The 18,286-nt window shown below is 41.6% G+C and overlaps 1 protein-coding gene across 16 annotated transcripts in view; it reads right to left on the bottom strand.

Moving 5' to 3' along the window:
- Nucleotides 1-18,286, bottom strand: part of BBX (BBX high mobility group box domain containing) — a 141,403-nt gene that overhangs the window by 3,205 nt on the left and 119,912 nt on the right. For 13 of the 16 annotated variants that reach the window (XM_035897564.1, XM_035897570.1, XM_035897571.1 and 10 more), the window contains 4 exons: nt 17,102-17,250; nt 9,894-9,983; nt 2,382-2,579; nt 1,505-1,697 (listed from right to left, as the gene is read on the bottom strand). In XM_035897564.1, coding sequence (XP_035753457.1) covers nt 1,505-1,697; nt 2,382-2,579; nt 9,894-9,983; nt 17,102-17,250 — 630 coding nt within the window. The remainder of the gene's footprint in view (nt 1-1,504; nt 1,698-2,381; nt 2,580-9,893; nt 9,984-17,101; nt 17,251-18,286) is intronic. The other 3 variants (XM_035897572.1, XM_035897579.1, XM_035897569.1) reach the window with 2 other exon arrangements.

Below are 18,286 nucleotides of genomic sequence, written 5' to 3'. Positions count from 1 at the left end.
TGACAAGCTGGTATTTGCAACAGTTGCTGGACATTTGCTGGTTTGGTGTTTTCAGGCCTCATGGGAGGTGCTGCATTGCTCTAGCTGCACGACAACATGACATAAGGTGGGAGTAAGTAAGAAAGGCCCAAACAGAAGGCTAAGTAAAACATTAGCTCACTTCAACAGGGACAAGAGAAGGACAAGAACTCATAGAGGAACAAAGAGGAAAGAACCACAGTGAAGTGAATCCTGTTGCTCTTGTGCAATTCCGGTCAGTGTTAATGAAAATCAATGAAAACACAAGGGTGTGAGTGAGAGCAGAGCTTAGCACAGCACTTCCCCAAGTCTCACTTCGTGGCTCCTGACCACAGAAGACGACAGAAATGAGTTCAGACTTTTGCTGTCTTGATAGCAGACACTTGTTTTGCAAGTGCTGGGAGGGAAGGCCATACTGACTGCCATGGAAAACACTTCTCACCCAAACCAGCGTTGCTTAAGCAAGATAACAGCTTCTGCAGAGAAAAGCGAGCAGGCTGGGTTCAGCTGACCTTTTTTCTTGTAGGGCCCCTGAGCTTCTAAAAAGCCTTTCAATGTTTGATGCGCAGCCTGAACACACAGGATGGGGTTGGCCAACGGGGGCCACGAGATCAACAGCAAAGAGGTTGTAAATGGTTTCATCAGCTGCTGCCTTGTGGAGTTTCTCAGGCAACCAGCAATCTCTCAAATGCCATTTGCACAGGCTGTGATGGTTTCAAACCGGCCCAGCATTTCCTTACTGACTTTCCGCTGCAGGAAAGGATGGGGTTTCATCTCCAATAAGCTGCAGCATCAAAGAACAACACTGGATAATTAAGAGCCAAGGAGGAGTTGCTGTCATTGGTTTCCTCCCATCACAGTTCTAGCATGCAGGATCTGACCACGCTGAACTGGTCCAACAGCCCTAAGTGACCTGCACATTCTCCACTTTATGTGTGGATGGTCTACTCAGTAACTGAGAGGACTAACCCAAACTAACGTGGCTTTCCATCACCCAGAATTGTTCTGCCTCATGCCATTCTGCAGATGCTTTGCCTCCTACACAGCAAAGCACAAGAGTAAAAATAACAAGTTAGCGTCCTTCAGCCCATGTTCAGCACAAAAACTTCAGCTGAAGTTACATGAAATTCTCTCCACAGTCTTAGGCCACTGAAATATGCAAATCAACATGCAATATCTATTTAAATCTGCTATTATCTGACAAATGGCATCTGATAATTAGAAACCCTAAATCATTAGGATCTCAAGGAGCATATGAACTGTTTATATACAAAAACTGGTAGGTAAGCTTACCACTACTGAAACAGATTATGTTGTCATTTAGGTGCAGACTTAACACTACTAAGCAAGTAAACCAGACATTCACAGAAAGCTGTGGAAGAGGAAACACAGGCCAAATTAAATAGACTGGAATTCACACACTTTCTGAACAAGCTGGCAGCCACATACTATTCACTTAGACAACAAGGGGAAAAGAAAACCGTACCTGTGTACATTTTCCATGGCTGCTACTTCTGCCAGAGCAGCTAAGCTAAAAAATGCAGACACTGCTGGCATATCTGATGTAATACTATGATTTTCTTCTGTCTCTGCATTTCTGGAGCATTCACTGTTGCAATCTGTTTCTGCACTTGATGTTTTTTGAAGAGTACTTTGTGGCAGCTCTTTTGGCTTCTCCTCTGCAATAAAATAAAGTTAAGCTTGCAAATCTAGCCCTTAAATTCACAGCAGCCCATCAATACACTGACTAGTCTGGTGTTAATATAATCTGTACCTTTAGGACTTCGATTTTGCAAGTGTAATCCAATTCATGCTGCAACCTCTTCTGACCCAAGCTACTGGCAGAAGCACAGGACTAAGGTTTATGAAGCAGTTTACTGATTTTACATTCAACTGAGTTTGATCTTTTAGGTCAGGCAAGAGAACTTTTGTGTACGTTTTAGATACAGAAGTCCTGAAAGATTATCTTAACTGCAGAGGACTGCTGCAAGGACTGTGGCATTGACTGTCATACTACGGAATTAATTTTTACATCCTGTAACTAGGTGCAGTGTAATTTCTTCACTGGACTAGAAACAAATAATGAAAGACAACCATTTTTCATTTCTCTCTCTATCAGCTTTCAGTTCTTAGAAATAAATATCCAGGGAAAGAAGACAGATTTGGGCATTCAAACAAAAGAAGTTGGCCATTATGGGCTCACCAATTTCCTAGTTGATTGATACCTGTATTTTAAATAATTACCTTTCTGAGCAGGTATGAAACCAAGATAACTGAAAAATGCTTCCCTGATAGGTTACTTGTCCTCCCAAACCTTCTCCAACCATTCAGTTTCAACAAAATTTAAACTCCAATTTCCTTACCCAGTGTCCCTCCTGCTGGTGACACTCGACCATCTGCTGTTCGGACAAGATGCGTGATCTTAGTTTTCCTTGCTTTCCTTTTCTGGCTGCCAACTAAAGGCTCATGCATCACTGCTGGCTCTGGAGTGTTTAGGGCAGATATAGAAATTTTATTCTTCCAGGCAGATTCACTGGAATTTCTGTCTTCTGAGAGTATGGCTGAAAGAAGATAAAAATGCAGTTTTACACATAGAATAATTCAGCCACTAGCTATGCTCAATTACGTTTTTGCATCTATCTGCATAAAGCCTTCCTTTACCTCAAAGGTACTCAGAGCATAACCCATGGCAAGATACGATCTGAATGCTGCAGATATTTGCAGAGGAATAGTAGCATCAGCTCTTAAAGATATCCCGGAAAGTTCAAGTTTCTAGTATTTGCAAAGAAAATTGTGAGATGGGCAGTAGCACTTCAGTGGGAGCAGGGTATCAACCAGTCTGTATAAAACACTCTGCAACAGAAGATGCCAGCAAGTAGCTAAGAGTCCAAATGCATTTAAGGAACAATAACGGTCCTCAAATAAGCTTATCTCAACTCACAAACGGACTCACAAGCAGAATTCAGGAATTCCTAACAACCCCCCCAGTCTTCCCTCTATAGTCACTCTACATTGCCTTGTAAGCAGAGGGAAATACTGCCTTTTACAAAACAACAAACCTTAAAAAACACCCAGAAGGCAGAAAATACAAAAGCAGAGCTGGATCACAGTTGAAGACGAGAATGCTAAAAAAAGAAAGCAAGCACGGGATACCGTGACGGAAATACTGCCTACATAAATTCACAGAGTGAGAAAGGAACAGTTTGAGTCTTTCTCAACAGTGCCAGTGTTGGCGCTTTGAAGTAGCCTTCTGCCCTGAACTGGAACACGACCACAAATTTTCACCTGACTGAACAGTCACTTTAATCTGGTTCACGAAGAAACTGGTCAGGCAGCCATCACAAAATACATTTAAGCTTCCAAAGTCTGAGATCAGCGTGTAGTCGTCAACCGTTTGTAATTTCCATCGATTTCATAAGCCATACTGCTGATACCATATGGTATCACTAGTCCATAAATTCAATGTGACATCTTTTTTCCTCCTGTGATAAAAGTATTATGAGGCCTACCCCAGCTGTGATCGCTGTTAAACTAGGGTTAGAAAGAGACTACAGGTAGCAAAGGGAATGCCCAAGTCATTTCCTACAGATATCTGTCTAACCTGTTTTGAAATTGGGAGCATTCATAGCATCTGCACCAAGTCCTTGGGGCATTTTTCCCAGTGCACTGCCACCCTGAATGATTACATATTTTTTTCTTAATGCCTGCACCTTATCTCCTCTGCTGCATTTTCAACTTGTTTTATTTTTTGCTACCTGTCAGGTTATACCCCATCTCTGCAACAGTCCTTTATATATCTCACAGCTATTACTATGTCTACAGTTAGCTTGCGCTTCCCCATAATTTCTTTGAATCTTTCTTCCCGTTTTAAAGATATGTTTAAGACCCATTTGCTCATTTTCTGCAAAAATTACATGCACAAAACTCAAGCCGGAGTGCATACAACTGCTCTTTCAGAAGGGCTCAGTACTGAACAAGACCTACCTCCTACACTGAGACTCATGGTGTCACGCAGGAGCACCCAACTCCACCAGCCATGCACAACAGCCAAGCAGTCTGTGTGGACTTCACCCCCTTTCATTTTAGTGCATATTTACTGTTTATTTATTGTTTGTTTTGTATATTTAATGAGCTTCCTATTCAAAGATATGGCTAATATAACCTCCATCTTTTGCTAGCTTCTTTAACTGTGTGAGGATGTAGACTGGGTGAAGAGAATAGCTGTAACACATTTTATTTTGTTAGCTGTTGCCCTTTGCTCGTAAGTGGGAAGGGACCTTTTAATGTTTTATGGCATAAGAATACAATCAGATCTAGTACATATGTGTAAAAACATCTGGAAATGTTTCAAACTTTAATTCATTTATGTTCTTAATTCACCTTCATTTCTTCTCTCGTAAAACATTTTTGAACTTGTGCATGGTCTTTATTTTGAAAAAAAGCACATGGCTTCAATTAGCTTTTCTCAGTGTTTATCAATAGCTGCTAACCTTTTCAGAGCAGAGCCATGCTGTAAAACTTACTTTTTGTAAAGAGAGCAAGAGAAATCACAAGAAAAGATCTGCCCCGTAACAGTCCAATTAAGCAGAAGCACCAACTACCGCAAATGTGACTTTCAAGTAACTCAATTGGGCTGATAGCGAGATGCTCAGATAAGCTGACTGAGACCAAAATCTTAATTGGAATGTATAATTAAATGGGCAGCTTTCTCTCTAGATTTCTTATTTGGGAATTCATAAGCATTGATTATGTATTAATGTAACGGCTTGGTTGTGGTCCAACACTATTTGTTAATTCTGATTTGGGCATTTGCTCTAATTAGATAGTACTTTGACAGTGCTGCTTAATTCTAGTTTGACTGAGTTTATAATGGCTTTAACTTTAGTAGTCCAAGTAACTTTTGGGTTTTCTTTACAGTAGACAGTTCCCATTTACATTTGGTTTTGCTCATCTTGTATGTTTCAAAAAGCTCAAGAAATTAAAGATAAGAAAAACCTTGAAAGGTAAAATAAAAAAAGGCAATAGTTATTAAACACATAAGAAGGAGCATATGATGTTGACGTGTTTGACTAAGAAATAGCAGAAGGTGGCTGAGAAACTCAGGATGGAGCAAGTGTATATCCTCTCCATGTTTTAAGGTTTTTCAATCCTTAAAATGAGACTTCAGAGTCCTCTACTTTGTTTCCTCCTCCGGCTCTAAAGTAAGTTCTTTATCACTTCATCATAACATTGCTGTGCTTCCGTACAGTTTTGAAGAAGGAAGGATTAAAGGCCAACAAAGAATGAGTATTTTTTTGTGGGGGTGGAGGGTGGGTGTTGAAGGGAAGAGCTGCTTTTTTCTTCTCTACCAGTCTTAGCAGACGTTGGGATAAGAAATAATTTCATTGACTTATTTACAGTTTATTATTCAAGCAGATATAAAACCTAACTTGGAGGAAATAGCACAAAGGCTTCACTCACAAGACCCTTTGCACTGAACTCCAGAGGAGAAAGGAGTCCATGCTTCAACAACCATATAGCTAAGCTAGGTGCTAATAGGGGTCCTCCCACACCTTCATCAAGAGGAACAGCACCCCATTGCTTCAACTGAAAAAAAGGTATATCCATACGGATGCTCCAAACCAGGACTCTTGTTTTACTGTGCAGAAAGGACAGGGCTAGACAAGTTTATTTCCCTGTATTTTCCTTTAATAATTTCTTTAATCCATTTCACATCCCTTCTGTGTCCACAGAGTCCTGTGTTCAAGAGCTGTCCCATGTAGAGCTCAGCTAATTTTCAGAAGAATGCTGTCTAGAAATGAAATGAGGTTCTGCAGCTAGTGTGCGGTCCTGCAAACAGGTATTTATGTCGTTAGCTTTCCACATGACAGCAGCACATGCAGAACTACAGGGCTATTTTTGCAAGCAGAGTTGAGCACATGATATGGAGATGTGGGCCTTTTGGCATGCTTACACCACAGTGACAAAAATGACTTTGAGAGAAAAAACATCTAGAGCTCTATGCCAGATGGTTTCCTGAGCTAGATTTGTTAAAAGTTAGCACGGACAGTTTACCCTATTCTGCAGGCATGCAGAGTACAGGTAGTCTTATTTCCCCTCCATCTTTGTGAACAAGAAAAATGAAGTAAATTGGCCTGACACAGCACACCACAGAAGAGGACAAGCTTTTCAAACTGAACCCCAGCAAGTACAGACAGATTTAAAAGAATTTCTTCAGACAGATTTAAAATAATTTCTTCAGCAATGCCTATCTGTTACGAGAGCACGCTGAAGAAGTTCAACCACATTTAATGGAGAATGAACGCTCTCTGGGTCTAAGCATGCTGGTATCAAGAAAGAAAGGTAGGCTGTAATGCTTTAGTAGTCTTTATGAAGTTAAAATGGGGAAGCCTAGCAAGGCAGAGCAAAGCTTCAAGTCACCAGTGCCTGGGGAAACATTCCACCAAGGAAGTGACGCCCTGACCTATATCCTGGTGGAAATTCCAGCTCTTCTGACAATGGGATGCTGCTGCAATGCCACTCGTGGGGTCAGGCGGTACGCACGGAGCTGCAGCAAGGGCAGAGAGACACCAGCTGACAGAGCTGCAGATGGTCAAGCCAGGCGTATGGAACAGCTGCCTGGATGGGAAGCTCTGCTGCACAAGCCTGTGCTGACGCAGCCCTCTTTCAGCCTGGACGTGTGCCAAAGGCACAGTGGCACAGACTGCTGGCTCCCTCTGGACAGCCCCACATACCAGGGCTTTCTCAGCAAGGAAAAAAAAACCCAAACCACCAAACCAAAACAACATTCTGCTCATTTTCGGCACTTTCTGCTTTTGCTCAGAACATACGTACTAAGGCTGTACAGACTGATGTGCGTGTGGGAGAGCTGATGGAGGATTGTGGAGGATCAGTAGCGTGTGGGAGAGCTGATGGAGGATCGTGGAGGATCAGTAGCAGGCAGTTAGGTCTACTAGCCACAGGAGAGGGGGCTCCTTTGCACATCAGCTAGTGTTGAGGCTGGTAAATATGTTCATCTCCTCTTCTCCCTTTCTGGTGCAAAGGCCAGCTTTGCATCTGGTTCTTAGACAAACCATGCCAAGAGCCCTCAGCACAATTCACTAAATGCACCTGCAGGGAATCTATGGTTGTGATTTACCCCTTGTTATTTAAAGTAACACTTCCCACCAGAGAGCCTTGACAGTGTGGCAGAAAATACATTTCTCAGTTGAGTGGTGTTCAACCTCCCCAAACAGGGATGGGTCCAGCTGTGCTGCTGTCAAGCCTTCCTAAGGAAGCGACGTATCTCTTACCATACTCAGTTGCATTACTGCGTGCTCTCTGCTGGGAGCAGCAGGGGTTGTGGCACGTCCATTGGTATTTTACTGGGCTGTACCTATCTCTATAAACACCTGCAAACTTGTAATATGGTGATTTGCACTGGTGATGCCGTGTACGATGTGGTCACAAAGGAGTCGAGATTCACTCAGATACTCAAACCAGAGACAGAGTCAGACAACATGATCCAATCACACCAAAATTTGACTTTACTGCACCTTTCTTCATTCAAAACACAGATGCACACAGGAACACACACTTTTCAAGACAACAAAACATGAATCCAGTGTGACCTCTGCTGACAGCAACCCTTCCAAGTGTCTCCTCTCCAGCTGTAAGAATATTCAACCTCCTTCCCCCAGAAAAATTAACTCCATAAAAACCCAAACCACACACTATAGACTTGTGACTCACCACAGGTATAGACTAACCACAAAAAGGAGCTGAAATTTTCCTTTAGTGCTCGGTTCACTAAATTCTTGTATATTTGAATTGAAATGAAGATGCTGGGATTCCCAGCTTGAATGCTGCAAAATATGGGAGGGTGGAGTCACAGAGTTTAGGGCCCCGCTGCCTAGGAATTCACGAAAGGATGAAGTTACGCAGGCAGCACATGATGGCGAGGCTGTAGGCCGCCTGCCAAGGCCATACCCACACTGCGCTGTGCTGATCAACGCTCTGCTTTCAGTGTCACTACACAGTACACTTAAAGAGTAGGCAAGACCCCAGATTTTTCCCCCCTTTAACTCAGAGAAAATGTAGTTCCCCACCAATATATATTTATACACACTGTCTTTCCTTTGATGACTTCTATGTGGGCTGTGTAAGACTGGTAAGTTCCTTGTGCCTTTGCTTCAATCTTGGGAGGAACTTAGCAAACTGGCCTTCCTCCAGCAAATGCAGAGACACATCTTTAATGTTTAGACACGATGACATTACTCACATGCTTAACTTCCAAGGACATGCCTCTGTTGTGCTGGAATGAGGCCAGGGTACTCAACACTTGCCAGGCTTGAATCTTTGATCATAGTGCACACTTTACTTTCTATCAAAACAGGCTGGTTTCTTTTAATCAAATGGAGGTTTTTGACATTTTGTTTAGCCACACTTTGCATTTGCAGATTTTAAGGTATTTGTGTTTTTTACTCCATCATGTATTAAATGCTTTCTGTTTCTTTTCCCATAGGAGAATTTAAACACCCATTTTTCTTACCAATCACTGTCTATTAATAATTCAGGGACAAAAACCTGACTGGCACTCAATACAAGCTATGTTAATGTATGATGCCTTTTTCACACAGACATGGAAGCAAGACAGTTCCTTCTCATGAGCGACTCCCACAACATGTTTGTTGTACAAATACAACATAACAGAGCAAGTAATTTCAAAATATTTGCACTGTTGAATGCAGCAGAGCTGGCAGAGCCTATGTGGGAAAACTGCACATGCACCACAGAAGACATAAAACATAGCATCAGGGAAGGAGAGAAATGACATGGCCAAGCCTTAGGGAAATACGTTAAGCATAAAAAAGGCTGGGGGAACTGGAGATGGGGATGGTAATTTTATTTTCTTAAAAAGAGACAGATACGGATGAGGAAAAAAATGGAAGAAGTTCATGGAGCTACCTAAGTAAGCAGAACCAGAGAGGCTCTTCTACACCACAGGGATGATGTGGGAGAGAACTCTGCTGTGGAAGGGCTAAAGAACAGCCTGGGCATGATTTAGATAGATAGTGCGGGCAACATGACTACAAAAGGAGAGGAAAAAAAGAAAAAAAAAAAAAAAGGGGGGGCCCAGGGAAGCAGCCTAAGCTATAATCCTGTACATACTGTACTCTTGAAAATGCCCCTCAGAGTTGAGAGTATGTAGGTATGCAGGACCACAATACTATAACAAGAAAAAGACTTTGGAGAGCTACCAGCAGAACAAGTCACAGCAAGTCAGGCAGAGCAAGTCCAGGACATAACTTGAAAACTGTCAAGTTATCTTTAATCTGAGGCAAACAGAAAGCTGGTTAAGATTTCTACAGAGGGAGGGTTGGTTTAGGTTAGTATTTCTGAGATCTGCTGCAGAAACAAGCTCTTACATCCCAACCAGCTGCAGCCTGCAAAGTTCTAGACAGTGGGAAACCACAGGGAGAGCAGATAGGGACATGGATAAATGTTCTGGCAAAAGGATAAATAATATGGTCTCTGATATATAAGGGATGGAGAGGAGAGGAACCAAAGGATTAAAGAGCTACAAGCTGTGGAAGATAAAGAGTTCAGGGCCAACTGCAGAACTGCCCTTGCTTTGTCAGCTCTGCTGCACGGTGTCTGGAGTAGGAAAGCTGTAGTTAAAGGAGATGCCAATTAAAAACAAACCAGCATCATACTGAAATAAGGTAATATGATGAACTGGAGCCAGGAGCTAATGGAATCAAAGCAGACAGGGAAATAAGGGACCAAAGCAATCAAAGACTAGAGAGCGGAGTAGCCTCTGTGTAGAAGCATTTCCCCAAGACTGAATGGAGAGAGAAGGCGGCCCAAAACCTTACTAAGTAATGCACCAGTACCTGTGTCCGGAACATTAAGCTTCTCCTTCCTGTGCTTACATTTGCTGACAATTTTGTGGAATAAGTTCTTTTTCTGAGACTGGAATGAACCTACAGACAACATTAATAATACATACTTTTAATTAGCAGTTTTAAAAAGAGTACAACAGTCATAGTATGTACTATACAACCTCCCCTTCCACTAATACAGGATGCCATTTCATGGGGAAGCACAAAACCCGACCTTCCGCCAGCATGGCCTCTGGAAGCTTTCAGCAGGCTGTACCTTCAACCCATCAGCTCCCAATGCTTAAGTGCATACAAAGCATTTTGGAAAATGATGAGCTTAGAAAAGCTTAGCCATACAATAAAACAAGGGGCTTGCTTGCTTGTTTATTTAAAGATATGCTTTCTTTTGGATGTATATTGGGTTTGGCTGGAATGGAGTAAACTTTCCTCATAGCAGCCTGATGGTGACCAAAACAGTGTTGGTAACACACCGATGTTTTAGTTACTGCTGAACAGTGTTCACAGAGCATCAAGATCTCTCCTTCTCACTCTGCCACCACAGCGAGTAGGCTGAGGGTGCACCAGGGGTTGGGAGGGGACATAGTCCTGACAGTTGACCCACACTGACCAAGAGGTATTTCATACCATATAACGTCATGGTCGGCAATAAAACTAGGGGGAGTGGGTTTTTTCTTCCCCAAAGTTGCTCAGGGACTGGCTAGACATCAGTTTTTTGGTGGTGAGTGCTGGCTTTTGCATCACTTGTTTCTCCCCACCTTCTTTCACTTATTAAACTGCCTTTGTCTTGACCCATGAGGTTTTTTTCTTGGTTTTGCCCTTCCAATTCTCTCCGCCATCCCACCAGAGAGGGTGAATGAGTGACAGGATGGGGCTTACCTACCAGCCAGGGCCAACCCACCACAGGAGGCAAGAGTTTCCTTTGCCTTTTTGGTGACCAGAAATGAGTTTATACTGAGTGCAGAAGTAAAAGCTCCCAGGAGAGGAAGGTGAGGTTATGTCCAGCTCATAGTATCATTCCCACTTTGATAGCAGAGTCTTTGCTAGTAGTAGTCAGAAGACATCTAAGAAGTATGCCACTAGCAAAGGTCATCAAGAAGCCATCCTTTTGTCTCAGTAATGGAGTAAACAGCAACAACATAAGATGTAACAGACCAAATATATAACAGATGTATAACCTCTATACTGCAAAGACATTTTTACGGAGTTACTTTTCAGAAACTGTACTTTAAAATCTTATTTCCAAAGATGCAGCAGGCAAGCAAGTCTTCAGGCTAGCTAAGAACAGACCTGCCCAAACAGCAATGAGATGCACTGCAGGGGACAAGACAGCTTATAGCCTAACAAGAGGGTGTCCTTCCCCTCTGCAGCTGACTTGGAACACAATTCGACCCACCACAAATACCAGCCTCCTCCACTCCTCCTCATCCTTAAAAGGAACCAAACACATACACTGTACGGTTGGACTCGATCTTAAAGGTCTTTTCCAACCAAATGATTCTATGATTGACTACTGAGACACAATTGCAACCGTGTAGTAACATGCGATCTAGGTAAGTCTACATCACGCACTTGCAATTTGCCATCACTGACTTTCTACATGTGAGGGAAGAGGGAGAAAAGTATGTGTAGCATGTGGAAGAAGGATCTAGCCTTATGAGGGGAAAACCATTCATAGACACTAGGCTGTTTGAATAACATTAAAAATTACTGAAAGCTAAAATCCAGCCAGAAATAGGCATAGAAACCCTAAGATTTTGTACATGTTAACTTTGTGGCTCACTGCTGCTTGTTTTTTACTACTGAAGAAACCAAAACTTTGGGAAAACATTAATAATCTCCCCAAAATCTAGAAGTCAAACAACAAACCAATTAAAGTCCAAGTGAGACACCATCTTAGGCAACACCAGCTTGAATCTGAATAGCTTCATTAAGAACTTGCACAGAAAATATCAATAGAAGAGGCCATATTCACTCAAACTGATTCAAGTGTCATTCTGCAAATTTTACAATAGCTTCCTGAGTGTCACAGAGTTGGATAAGCAGTCTAGTGTCAGTGCAAAAAAACTGCAAAACAATGAATGAAAAAGCTCAGGCAGGTTGAGGGAGAGCCTAAGTGAAAAAAATTAACTTTTCTGAAGACTAAGGTCAAACACTTCATCCGCATCGAGACAAGTCTTCCCACAACAGTTCCACAAGAAGACAGAGACGGAGGTATGCAACTAGATTATTCTTATAGCATTTTTATTACTTTTTTTTTTAAAATTAACAAATTAGTGATTTTTGCAGGTGCTTGAAATAAGCAACATGTTCCATAGTATCTATCACAGAAGTCTCCATTTCTACTTCTCAACCTGCAATCTATAGACCATTTCAATCGGTATCATAGAGTTGCTGGTGTTAGCTGACAGTCTAAGCAGAATAACTGAGATGAAAAACTCACAAAAAGATGACAAGCACTGCATGAAGAAGGAAACCTGTGTCTTTCATCTCTTTTCTGCCACCCAAGGCACCTCCATCGTAAGCTTATATCTGCAACATGTAGGCACATGCCACTTTCATGTAAAATTTGGCTCCCAAATGGAAAATCCAAGGACATTGACTTCAGTGGGGTCAAAAGAGAAGCTGCCTTTTCATAAGGAGTAAGGCATATTCAGGTATGAAAACCAGAGCTTTTCTTTTAATAGACAGCAGGCAAGTGCTCCAAGACTTCAAAACAAATGCCACTTGTCAACATTCAGTCCAGAGAAAATCCATGACTGAAAAAACTAACTACCCTAAAAGGCTTGCTGTTAGGCAGTGGACCCTGGATGTGATTTCCTATAGAAAGCTGAAAAAAAAGACCTTTTAATGTTCGTTTACTTGCTATCATTATACAGCCATCTGCAAGCGTAAAGTCCTTTCCTCCTGCTCATCATTCTCTGTTGGAAATATTCTGCACAGCTCTTCCCTTCCCTAGCACTTCAGCAGTTGCCACGGGATTTAACTGCCTGCTAATCCCTGGCTTGTCCATTGCGCTGACTGAGGGCGGAAAGGATTTCCTCCTGGGAATACTGACTATGGCCAACAGCAGCTGCTCGGGGAAGCAGCAAGCAAGAAAATGAACCCACCATACATAAAAAACCCCACATAACTGCATTTCCTCCACATTTCTGGCCATATGCCCCCTTTGCTCTCACAAAGTTCCCTGTTTTAAAGGGCCTGATCAAACACAGAACACTTCAATGTAATTGTAAGAAAATCAGGACAAATAGATTTGTCTGTGCATTTCTGCATCTCTCAGGAGGAAGATGCTGTACTTTATAGGTCATGATCTTTGGAACATTACAGTATGCGATCTCCAGGCATCTGAATGCTTTGAACTGAGCCAAAAGCCCCCTGAGCTAAGACCAAGATGAATGCCACAAAGAAGCATCCATTTTAAGCTGATGCTTTATTTCTAGTCCTAGAGGCCACAGACTCAAAAAAAAAAAATATATAAAATCCCTTTCCCAAATAAAAGCACACTATGCATTCCTCTCCTTGCCTTCCCAAAATGAAAGCTTTAGTGAAGTGCTTAGTGTATAAGTGAGCATTTCTTCACAGCACAAGGCAGAAATAATGACTATGCCTGTTGCTCATTTTTGCATACAAGGGGATTAGTGACTCACTGCAGATTGCTGACTTCTGTGTGGTGGGATGTTTCGGCACATATGCCATTGGAAATAAGGAGGGGGAAAAAAAAAAAAAAAAAAAAAAAAAGAAATCAGTCACAGCTCCAGCAAATGTCGGAGCAGGCCATCTGCACAGATTCAGTATAGCTGTATTTTTCAGCCATTTTGTGACATTATTATTGTATATGCATGCTCCCAGTTCAAAATGCTTATGGCAGAATTTGCCAAAGCATTATGACTTGTTCAGTCCTGGTCCCACTGAAGAAAGACCCACGTTAATTCCAGTGGGAGCAGAATCTGGACAATTTGGAAAGCTCTGGGGAAAAAAACTGCCTCTTATTTAAGAAAGTTCAAATTTTCCCTTATACATGCGGATTTGGAACAGCTTTCACGTTACAGGGTTCTTCAGGTGTTTTTATATGAGAAGAACTGGCTGAAGTGAGGACCGGACATGACAAGCAGAATGGAAGAAGTCAGTGGGCACTGAACCCACTAATTTTCTACTTAGGAGTAGGAAAACATCCTGACAATCCTGGCTGCTTGGGTTAGGTAGCAGATCAGGACTCCTGTAGGTATAGGTTAATGACATTTGACAGAAAAATCAGTCTGGCACCATTTATTCCAAAATAAAGCATATTAAGGCATACAGCCCTAGCTATAGGGAAGTGTGTGTGTGTGTGGAAACAGCCCAAAACCAACAAACAAAAGCATTTCTCCATTTTTATTCACCTAACATCCTGGGAAAGTTTTAGTGTGCAGCACTTCAACCTATTTTCCAAATTTTAAACATAATTTAGTAGGCACTGATCTGTAGACTGCAAAAATTAAGTACTTATCTGAGAACTGAGAATGCCTGGGAAGTTTATGGTCCTGCACATGCTCATTCAGAAAAAGCAGGGAATGATTTAGGTGTTTAATAAACCTACCCTTAGTGATTATTATCCGTTGTCTGGAAACATCCAGAGGCCCCAACCACTAGTAGACACTATTTGTCCTGGGCATCTCTTATAATTACCTTACAGAGACAACCCCAAGGAAGAGCAAAGCAGCAGAAACAACTCCACACAACACGGTAATGCAGAGCACAGCAGAGCAAAGTTAAGGTCTCCTGCATCCCAACACAGTCACACCCATAAGACTATATTGGCCCTAAGTTAACGCTCATCATATTGCATGAATAAGAAGTTACTTTTGTTTAATTCTGATGGTGTAAAACCCCACGATAATTCAAAAACCCCAGAACTATTCCAAACCAAGCTCTATCATTTTGCACAATATGCCATTTCCACTTCCTGCAGTACTCGCAGGAGCCTAGTTTGCAGACCTGTATGCTTAACACCTTTGGAGGTCAGTATTCTTTAACTATTCTTGGTCTCATCACAGTTCACAGGCAAGCCAACAGCATGCCAAGGCTGAATGGCCTGTCAGTGCACCACAAATTAAATCGAGGATTCAGCTTAATGAATATTTGGCTCAGCTGGAACAGTTTCCCTACTAAGCTAGTAAGCCTGCTTGTATGCAATTTGGTTCAGATCGTTTCAAATCTACAGTCGCATCCTAATTTTAAGCATCCTAACAAAACAAATTAAAATTGACCCATTGCCATGGAATATTTACTTTTCAGCAATCTTTCTTTTCCAGAAGAAAAATGGTTTGTCGGAAAGTTTTTCAGCTACCTCTTGAGAACTGAACTTCACTCTCCAGGGAGCTGGAATGATGGACACAAGCTGACAGCTCGCCCAGCTAACTTGAGTGAATTCAACATTTGTTGAAATTAGGAGCAGATATCACTAGCTCCGCCTGGATTTAGTTCAGGGCTGCGGTTAGATGTTCACTACAGAGACAGCAGTGTCACGATCAGACATTCCAGCCCTGGGGCTGCTTGTTGCAACCCCACAGCTCGGTTGGTGGAAAAGTTCTTGTGACTGTTTACCATCTGCTTTTCAGTGCAAAGTCAGCTGGCGTAGTTTACAAAGCCCTTATTACCAACTAGAGGCAAATGCTCCATGGCCTCCTCTGCCGGGCTGTGCCAAAACTACTTGTATCAGGCTTGTAACGTGGCTGCAGTTATGTTTCTGACCTTCCCGTGAGACATGGCCGAATATATTTCCAAGCTTTTTTTTTTTTTTTAAGTGATGCAAACAAGGATAAAAATTAAGCTCTTGCATATGAACCTAGCCAAAAGCAGAACGCCATTCTGGGCTACCTGACCTGAGGCAGCATTCTAGCATGCCATTCCCAAACAACGTCGGGCCTGCAAATTTTTTAGACATACAGACACTTGAACAGGCAAATACTGTAGCGAGAAATCCAAGGAGCTGCTATTACAACTTCAACTGCCAGATCACAGTAGATGAGGAGATCTTGTTCTCAACAGATGTTGCTTAATTACAGTATGATAATACTGTGGTTAAAGCAATTCATTCATGCTCACTGAAGAAGTTCTGTCAAATATATACCATAAAAAAAAATGAAAGGCATTTGAAGTCAGAACTCACTTGGTATTAGCACAAGTCTAATTTTGCAAAAGTGACTGTTCCACATCTAATTATATAAATACAAAAATCAATACCAAAATTGGCATGCACTAGAAAAAAAACCAGCTGCTCAATCCTGCATACTGTAATGTGATTATTCGTGAAGCATTCAAAAGGCACAGATCTAATCCAGGGTCACCTGGCTAAAATAGCAGTATCAGATCTGAAAACCTGTCAGTCAGCGGAACTATCATAGTAGCAGAAAGGAAACCAGCTTCACACTGTCAACTGTGCATAACGAGGATTCTTTCGAGCATCCTTTTATCTTGTAGAATTACTGGTAGGTCATTCCTTCATTTTGTGATGCTTCTGTACTGCATATACACATCACTATTTCTGCCACAGTCTAAAAGGGGTTTTCCCTACCATATTCTCACTTTTCTGCCACCCCTGTGTCACAGGTGGTTTGTATATAAAACAGCCAAACATGTCATCAGTTTCTCCCTCCCAGACTTCAGCAATGGAGCTGGATATGGAATTGGGTTTTCCTGTCCTCTAATCTTTTTTTATCACGTCAGGACATTTTTGCTCCAAACTTACAATAGAGAGTTAAAATCTTGAAAAAAAAATCCAAATGTTTCATTCAGACATCTCCAGTATCTTATCCTTTAGTTTATAGACGCTAAAATTACAGTGAAATGCAAACTGGCAAAAAACTACGTTTTGAAAAATGTCAAAATTGGTCATCTGCCGTTTTGTTCCCCATTTTCTCCTGGGAAAACTTGTCAAATTCACTTACCTCACAAATATTCATGTTTTTCATAAATTTGGTTGCTATGAGGAATATATTTCATCTATAAACTCTAACCAGTTCTACTCAGCATGAAAATCAGGAGTCAAGAGTACAGCCTGAAAAACTAACCCAGGTGAGAACCAGCTAACTTCAGTGCTGGAAAAATGTTTTCTTTGACTTCACACTTTTCACATATAGCAGTAAAGTAAGAAAGTATAAATTCCTGAGCTTGTCGTAGCATTGTCGTTGCTTAAGAACGTATTGCACATAGTAATTTACCTTTGTTGGATTTTGGTTGTTCAGATGAGCCGCTTCCAACCTTTCTCTTTTTCCTTGGAACTGCTGAATTTTTCCTGTCAAAGGTAATAGGACTGTATTGAGGGAGGCTGTTGAATTTCTTTTCAAATTCTTCTTCCAACTTTGCTAAGCTAAAGGGGAAACAGAACCAACCAAATTAAACTTAACTCCGTTTCTGGAGAAAAAAAATATACTGTTTAGGAGCATGTGAGTGTATATACATACCTATCTACACAGAGAGAGTGGGAAAGAGATAAGCGCACACACACTGTAAACATCAAACTAGTATATATTAATCCAACTTTGGGATGAGAATGTACACTCCAGCTTCTGCATTTGTAACTCAGTACAAATTAATTAATTAGTTGCATATATTAAAATTAGGAAAAGAAAAAAAATATCAGTGTCACACTGGTGACATGTAGCTCTGCCTGCTGCACAATTCGTACAGATTTGTCTGTTCTGTGAGGGGAATGAAAAAAAGACCATAAAACCAATAAATAAACAAACCAATAAAATAACTTCACATAAAAGTCCTTACACCGGAATGAAAACAACAAAAATTCAAACCGGAAGAGAAATGTCAAACTATTCAATCTTCTGGGGATATTCTAAAACCTGATGCTTTGGGGTGTGAATTAGCTTTATAGTTGCTCTGAGTGACTATATTTCCTCCCCTCCTATTTTCTTTGCTGCAAGATGAAAAATGCAACTGGCTTATACTTTCAGGAAACTCAACATCCCTCATACCATTCAAGACCAGGTTGGACGGGGCTCTGAGCAACCTGATCTAGTTAGCGGTGTCCCTGCCCACTGCAGGGGGGTTGGACTAGATGACCTCTAGGGGTCCCTTCCAACCCAAAACATTCTATGATTCTATACTTCAGCCCAACCTGAATGACTGTGACTAGATTACCTACAACTCCAGAAATCCAGAGTCACGGTACTGTTGTTCCTAACAGCCAGATGAAAACAAACCCCTCAAACAGGATGGTATGGTATGGCATGGCATTTCTGGCTTTAATGACTATGCTGTCTTGTATAAGCACTCTGTTCCAGCAAATTTTTGCAGCCAGGCAGGAGCACAGGAAGGAATTGTGTTTTAATGAAAGGCAGCGCACACAGCTAGGCGGATTATAAATAGCACCATCAACGACAGGGGAACAA

The sequence above is a fragment of the Egretta garzetta genome, unplaced genomic scaffold, assembly GCF_000687185.1.
Source record: "Egretta garzetta isolate BGI_Z169 unplaced genomic scaffold, ASM68718v1 scaffold367, whole genome shotgun sequence".
In the NCBI taxonomy this organism is placed as follows: Eukaryota; Metazoa; Chordata; class Aves; order Pelecaniformes; family Ardeidae; genus Egretta; species Egretta garzetta.
The sequence above is the reverse complement of the archived record's forward strand: the minus strand, read 5'-3'. Positions and strand labels throughout refer to the sequence as shown.